The 7,237-nt window shown below is 38.7% G+C and overlaps 2 protein-coding genes across 2 annotated transcripts; one reads left to right on the plus strand and one right to left on the minus strand.

Moving 5' to 3' along the window:
• Window positions 1–400: 400 nt before the first annotated feature.
• On the minus strand, window positions 401–2,047 carry anapc11 (APC11 anaphase promoting complex subunit 11 homolog (yeast)). Its single transcript, XM_069168261.1, has 3 exons — window positions 1,872–2,047; window positions 1,618–1,737; window positions 401–676 (listed from the first exon to the last, which is right to left on the minus strand). The coding sequence occupies exons 2-3, from the start codon at window positions 1,724–1,726 to the stop codon at window positions 531–533; spliced, it is 255 nt and encodes an 84-aa protein (XP_069024362.1). The 5' UTR covers window positions 1,727–1,737; window positions 1,872–2,047; the 3' UTR covers window positions 401–530.
• Window positions 2,048–3,407: 1,360 nt separating this feature from the next.
• LOC138208943 (THO complex subunit 4-like) lies at window positions 3,408–7,170 on the plus strand. Its single transcript, XM_069167199.1, has 6 exons — window positions 3,408–3,730; window positions 5,279–5,437; window positions 5,548–5,695; window positions 5,829–5,895; window positions 6,042–6,228; window positions 6,317–7,170. Exons 1-6 carry the CDS (start codon window positions 3,524–3,526, stop codon window positions 6,329–6,331), a joined length of 783 nt encoding a protein of 260 aa, XP_069023300.1. The 5' UTR covers window positions 3,408–3,523; the 3' UTR covers window positions 6,332–7,170.
• Window positions 7,171–7,237: the final 67 nt, after the last annotated feature.

The raw sequence follows: 7,237 nt of genomic DNA on the forward strand, positions 1-7,237 counted from the left end.
TAAAATCACATTTGTAAAAAGTTACGGAGAAACATACATTTGCGTTTTTACATAATTAGTTGTATTTTTTTAATATTTTATGTACATGTTGCCGTTTCTGCTGTTGAATGCAGAGCCAGTAATAGTAATTTTTGTATTGACACTTTTACACAATTGACACAATTAATGCAGCTTAAAAAGATAAAACATTAGTCTGGGTGGAAAAAAAGATGCCAAAATGAAAATCCGACGTCAACGAGCCTCTAATCGGAAACACAAAAGGATCTTAAGCCAAGTCATTAAAGAGGATTAAAGTCGGAGTGAGTCAGCAGCTCCCTGAAATTCAGGTCATGTGCTTCACGGTCTTTTGACCAAACTGTGTCGTTACCACCAATAGAAGCAAGAGCCAAACTGCAGGGGATGTTTTTCTGTTTTTTTTTTTTAATAACATCAACATAATACAAAACACTCCACACGGGTTCGATTCATAGTAGTAACAAAAAAAAACCAAGGTATTTACAGCCGATATAAAAGGGAGTCCCGAGAGCAGTTCACTCTTTGAACTTCCACTCCTGGCGGCACATGGGACACTGCTGCTGCACCTGCTGCGAGTTCAGCCACTTCAGGATGCAGTGCATGTGGAAACAGTGGGAGCACTGACCCCAGACCAGCGGGCAGTCGTCTCCAGGCACTTTACCTGCAAACAAAATAAGTTAAAAAAAAAAAAGATGACGTGAACCATCAAGTCTCGGAACTGAAAACTGACATCTGTTGAGGGCATAAATGTTGAGTCTTAAACATGGACTGTATATGAACGTGGACGTCGCTTCCGCGTCTGAAATATGGTGTGGAAATGCCTTAAACTGCAATACCGCCAGGTGCCACTAGAGGCTGGCCTCAAAAAGCCTCCGTCTCCATAGACTCCCATTCAACTAGTCTCCGAAACTTCTCGGTCAATAAAATTTCTCCACCAGTTATCTCGGTGTTGTTGTCTTAAATCGCTCCATTTTATTAGTTTTCTGGCGGTCCATCTGAAAAAAAATCCCGTCATTAATTAAAAAATAAGATTCAAAAAGATGTTGTTTTTTTGGGGGGGGCGTGTCTGTTTGATTGACAGGTCTGTGGTGCAGTCAGGTTACAGCTATCGGTGGGCGGGATTTAGTATCAGATCAGTCAGATCCACAGCTTAAGCATTTATTTTATTTATTTTTACATATTTATTTTTGAATTATTATCCCTTTGTTATCGCTCTATTCATTTCCCAAAACATTATTTATTTCGGTATATTCCTTTCATGCATTTGGTTGATTTTGTTTTATTGAGTTGCATTATGGGAAAGGAGGGATTCAGTGTTTCTGGATGACCTTTAACTACAAAATACCCATCACGCACACGGTTGCACTGTTGTTTAGTTTAATTGAATATTATTCGGTTTTTATTTGTATATAACGTGCATTTTTTTATTATTTTTTTTTTTATTATTTGTATGTTTTACTACCTATTTTTTTATTATTATTTATTCTGTCATTTGTATTGCTTTGCCCCTTGCAACTTAAATTTTTTTTATTTTTTTTTTTTAAATCAAGAAAACAGCAAACAGCTGGTTGGATTTAAAAATCTTCCGTTTGGGTCACTCACAGTCCGGGCAGCAGCCGTTAAACGGCATCCTGCAGATCCCGCAGTTCTCATCGTTGGCCACCCACAGCCAGGAGGCCACCCCGTTCCACTGCCGGATCTTCACCTTCATCCTCCCCGAGTCTGGTCAACAACAACAACAACAAACAAACAAACAAAAAACCCGCGTCAGCCGACCGCCGTTAGCCCCCCGGGGAGCTAACCGAGAGCTAATGTTCACACGTGACGAGCTGCAGCTCGGATATGAGCGTACTTACGTAACGCGACGTGGTCCTTTTAGAAGTCCAGTGAGAGTTATGGTAAACAGTTTCTCAGCGCAAAGGAAAACATTTTACGCCCGGTGAGATGGCTTGTTAACTAATGGAAGCTAAGGCTTTTTAGCAGCCCCGGGGAGGGAGGGGGAGAGGAGGAAGGGGAGGAAGGGTGCAATCCTTCTTCTTCTACTGTTCCGGCAAGGCTGTTGTTGCAAGGATGGGAAACAGCGCGCTCTGCTGTCCAGTTTGGCAAATGACCATCAAAAAGTTTGGATTGTTTTACAGGAAAAAAACAAAAAACCTTATTTAGTTAAAAGTAATTAACAATAATAAGAGGGGAGTCTTTACAGCAAAACTCTGAAAAACTACCTGTTAATTATTTTACAAGCCTTCTCATGGTTGGAAATGGAGAGAGTGTCATTTTATTGTTTATACGTTTGGTTTTAAATTGAATTTATTAGCTACAATTATTTATCTTTTAGGAGTTTTTTTTTTAATTTGATTGTACAATTTTAGAGTATTTTCACTTTTTAATTTGTTGCTACTGTATAATTACGAATTATATTTAATTGTATTTAATTTAGGCTATTTTGTTTCTAAAGAAGCCAACATTTGCTTGTTAATTTTCAGATTAAGATTTATTATATATATCAAAGGTTTCCAAACCTTTTGGGATTTAATACAAGTATTGTAAAGTATTCACATTGTTTTTTGATGATGGGATAAAATAAATAGAAACACAAATATGGTCCTAATCCTACAATATCTGTCTATTACTCTGTTGCTTTCTACTCTTTTTATCTGATATTTTCACGTGACAAACTCTGAACAGTTTCTGCTTGTCACTATGCGCCTCCTTCTCTGTCTATAATTCTGTGAACTGGTCATGAAAATAATCTCCAAATACAGGTACATAGAGTCCTATTATATATTATATATATTATATATACTGAATTAATAATCAAACAATTCTAATTTTCAAATGGTGAATTACTGGATTATTTCCCTGCCCAGTTTTTTTTTTCATCTCTGTAATAAAAAGAGCAAAGTTTTTTTTAATTTGTTTTCTTGTGTCACAACAATTTTCTGTTTTGCATGTGTACCTTTTACTTTTAACGTCTTCATTTGTTCTTTTGTGTTTTATAAATATGAAATATAATCGATATTATACATGTTTTATAACTGCTAGTGTTCTATTAGTTTACTAATAACATTTATCTCTCAAAACATCATTTTATCTGGCCCCTCTAACAAAACTGTAAAATTATTTGTTTGCTTTTAATGGAAATATAATAATATTCAATTAATTTAGAGCAACAAAAAACGAATTTAAAATGTTATTATTTGACGTAAAAAAAAAAATTAAAAAAAAGGTCCGTCATGAACCCAATTTTAAAATATTATCCCTGCTTTAATTTATACGTTTATATAGCTCCTTGATTATGCTGCTATGTTCTCGTCCTTCTTTGTTCAATAAAGTTTTTTTTGAAACCTCAAAGGGCGGCACTCCGGGGTTGAACAGTCACTTCCGTAATCTAGATACGTCGTTTCCGGTAGTTTTAACACCGCGCCACCGGGCTTGATAAACAGCCGCTTGTCGACGCTCGTAGCTCTTTGTTCATCTTCACTGTCGACTAAAAGCGCCATTGACAACGATGGCCGACAAGATGAGCATGTCTCTGGACGACATCATCCGGATGAACAAGAAAGGCGGCGGAGGCGGCGGCGGCGGCGGCCGCGGAGGAGGCTCGTCCGGGCGGGCTGGAACTTCAGGTCGTGCCGGTGGGTCGTCGAGGCCGCCGCGGAGTCGACAGAACAACTTCAACCGCGAGAGGAACAACAGATCCACGCCGTACACCCGGGTATGTAAAGAGAGGGCGGGAGACAACGTGGGGATTAAAGTAAACGTGATGTTTTATAATGCGGTCGGAAGAAAAAAAAAAAAAAACGAAAAAAAACAATGGACTTCCTCTAAACTAAGGTAGCAGGAGCCCGGGAAAATATCGGAGCCCGGAATTATCTGAAGAAATGTTGTTGTCGCTTAAACTTTTCTGCTTGTTCTTCAGCTCCGGTTATCACCGCGTTTAAACCGTCTCGAAACGGCAAAAAAAAAATAAAATAAATCCGGTTCGGGCTTTCAAACACGTTTCCCCGGTGAGACCGGTGGCAAGGATGTCCCTTCATCAAGATGGCGGCTTTGCGTCAACATTTACCCCCCTCCAACTTTTTGCGTGTTATTTCTAAGTAGTAAAATCTTTCATTCATTTATAATGGAAACAGTCGTGGGAAGAATATTGAATTTCAAAATGGCTGCTGAGTGTCAAACGCTCTTGCTTTTTTTTTTTTTTTTTTTTTTTTTTTTTTTTGTTTGTTTTCCCAAGAACTGATTTATTTTTTTATTTTAATTTTTTTTTAAATCCTCTCCAGTGTAAATCACCAGAAGAAAGATAAATTATTGTCTTATTGTGGAAACACACTGGTCTGTTCTTTTATAGGCAGTAATGACCGCATGAGAGGGATAAGAAAGTCATGAAACTGCTTGTACAACTTTCATGAGGAAGTATGTCTTTTTGTCAACATCAGCACCTGAGTTCAACACATTGACTGCTGGTATGTGAATATGTGTGATTTACTGGAGCAGAGAGACGTCAGATTTTTGGTCACATTTTGTGTGTTCCTGAGCCCGTGCAGTAATTTCCACTACAGAATCATTGCTGTTTTTTTTTTTTAAGGCCGCCCGAAGTCCCAAAAGGACTTTCCTATTTTGGGCTTGAACTTTGGAAATGGTCAACGGAGATCCTTGAAATGCTTCAGAAAGTCTAACCGCCGATGCTGCAACGAACACGGGTGCTGATGTTGATCAAGCGACGCAACAGAAACACGTTTTGGTTTTTTTTAGTCTTTGAGCGTTTTGAGCACACGTCATGCATATAAAAGGGTTATTAGATCACGTTCACCGAACCGTCTTTACGGCAGTGATGTTCGGTGCTTGTCGGTCCGTCTCCGGTGACTTTGGGAGAGAACAAGTAGTCAGTAACAGGAGATCATTCCTGCCCACTGCAATACGACTACAAATCCTCTGGCAAAATCCATCACAACAATAACACCGCTGTCTGTTTTTCTTGGTTGTTTAAATATTTTAAAAAAACAACCTTTGCACTATTGTTCAGTTAGTTTTAATTTAATTATTCTATTTTATTTTATTCAATTTTTTTGTATATACTGTGCATGTTTATATTTAATCTTTTTTACTGTTATTTTATTTCTTTCCTGTATCTATAAATGCTGCTGTAGCGGGGGGAAAATTCCCCTTGGGGATTAATAAAGTAACTGTCTATCTATCTATCTATCTTATCTATCTAGTCAGACGGCTGTATTTTATTTATTTATTTATTTATTTCTCTTCACAGCCCAGAGAGCTGCCAGACAAATGGCAGCACGACATGTTCGAGGAGCACGCCGGCGGGTACCGAGCGCAGAGCGCAGCAGCACCAGAGAGAAGTGTAGAGAGTCACGGCAAGTTGCTGGTTTCCAACCTGGACTTTGGCGTCTCTGACTCGGATATCAAGGTAAGTTGCTGACACACACACACACACACCCCTCCAATCCCTCGGTTGGTTCGCGTCGCTGCAAACTTTACTGACAATTTTTTTTTCTCTCTTTGACACTTGCTCTGCAGGAGCTGTTCGCTGAGTTCGGGGAGTTGAGGAAAGCTTCGGTACACTACGATCGCTCTGGTCGCAGCAAAGGAACCGCAGACATCCACTTTGAAAGCAAGGCAGACGCAGTCAAGGCGTTGAAGCACTATAACGGCGTCCCGCTCGACGGTGAGGGTTCACTTCTCGTGTGTGTATGTATGTGTATAAATACCTATAAATACACATATATCTGTGTGTGTGTGACGTGCACTTGTATTGAATAATGTAAAATGAGTGTTTGTTTTTTTGTAATTTTATTCAGGCCGTCCCATGAAAATCCAGCAAGTGACTTCTGGCGGCGATACAGAGAGTAGACCGTCCACACAAAGGTAAGTCGACGTAATTTCTTTTAATACAAGATTTGGTTGGTTTTGTTCAGACCTGAAACTTAACTGATCCCAAATGGTTCCGCTAAAATAAAAAAATTATCTTTTTTTTTTGTTTGTTTGTTTTTTTGTGTGTGACTGGTTTGCAGTTCAAACAGAGGGTTCGACCGGAGCCGGCTCGGTCAACCCAAGTTTGAAAGGAGGCAAGGCGGCGGCGGTGGTGGCGGCGGCGGCGGTGGCGGAGGTGGTTTCAGAAGTCGGGGGAGGGGAGGCGGGAACAGACCTCAACTGTCTGCAGAAGAGCTGGACGCCCAGTTGGATGCTTACAACGCCAAGGTGTGGAGCATAAAATCATGTTTGCTCTTTATTTTGATACTATGATCACTATCAACATTTACTGATGTTGTTTTTTTGTCGGTTTCAGATGGACACCAGTTAAAAGCACTCTGAGAGGACATTGCTTTACCTACAGTTTTTTTTTTTTTTTTTTAATCTGGTTATTCTGATCTGATTGATTAGACTTTATTATACTTGTGTTTTGAAGCCATTTTATTGTGCGGACCACCATTTCTGTTGACTCTTCACTGAATTTTTATCACCATGTTTTTTTTTGGGACATTTCTATTTTTTCAGGATTCTTTTTTTGTGTTTTTCCATCTATTTGGACAAGTATTGCCTTAAACCTGCAATGTGACTGATTGGCAAATTAATTGAAAAATCATGTAAATGTGATTCACTGACAGTTTAAAGTCATGTTAAGTGATAATCAGCCCTTCCACTTGAGATTGTTTTGATAAAAAAAAATTCTTAATTTTGCAGCAGGTTTTAAAAAAAACAAAAGTGATCCAATTTACGAAGTTTTTTTTTTCAGTAAATTTCAGGAATTGGTAAACCTAGTGATAAGAGTCATATGTCATCACTTCCTATGAAAATGTGCATATCACAGAAATATCTGGAGAAAGAGCCTGACTGACTGGAAACGAGGAGTTATTTTTCTGGGAAAAAAACTAAACTTTTGTCTGGAAAGACTTCGTGTGTCGTAATTCAGCAGAACTTTTATTCAGTTTTTTTTTATTGTGGAAAAATTTGAGGTAATTCTGCAACATCCTGCAAATGTTGCAGAGATGAATTTTCATTCATTATTGTGATGGCAAGATGAAGATTTCCTGCAGGGGACTGGTTAATGTACATCAGTTCTGTCGCTTGGTACTGTATACTTAACTAATGGATGTGTTCAAAAGGTTTTGTACATAAATATATTGATCTGTCTTTACAAAAGGCCTGCCGTCTTTCCTGACATTGTCCCACCAAACCAAATGATAACAGGTGTTTGCTAAACTGAATA

Source organism: Embiotoca jacksoni, unplaced genomic scaffold, assembly GCF_022577435.1.
Source record: "Embiotoca jacksoni isolate LCO1_2020_lvr unplaced genomic scaffold, fEmbJac1.0.p SCAF_4, whole genome shotgun sequence".
Classification (NCBI taxonomy): Eukaryota; Metazoa; Chordata; class Actinopteri; family Embiotocidae; genus Embiotoca; species Embiotoca jacksoni.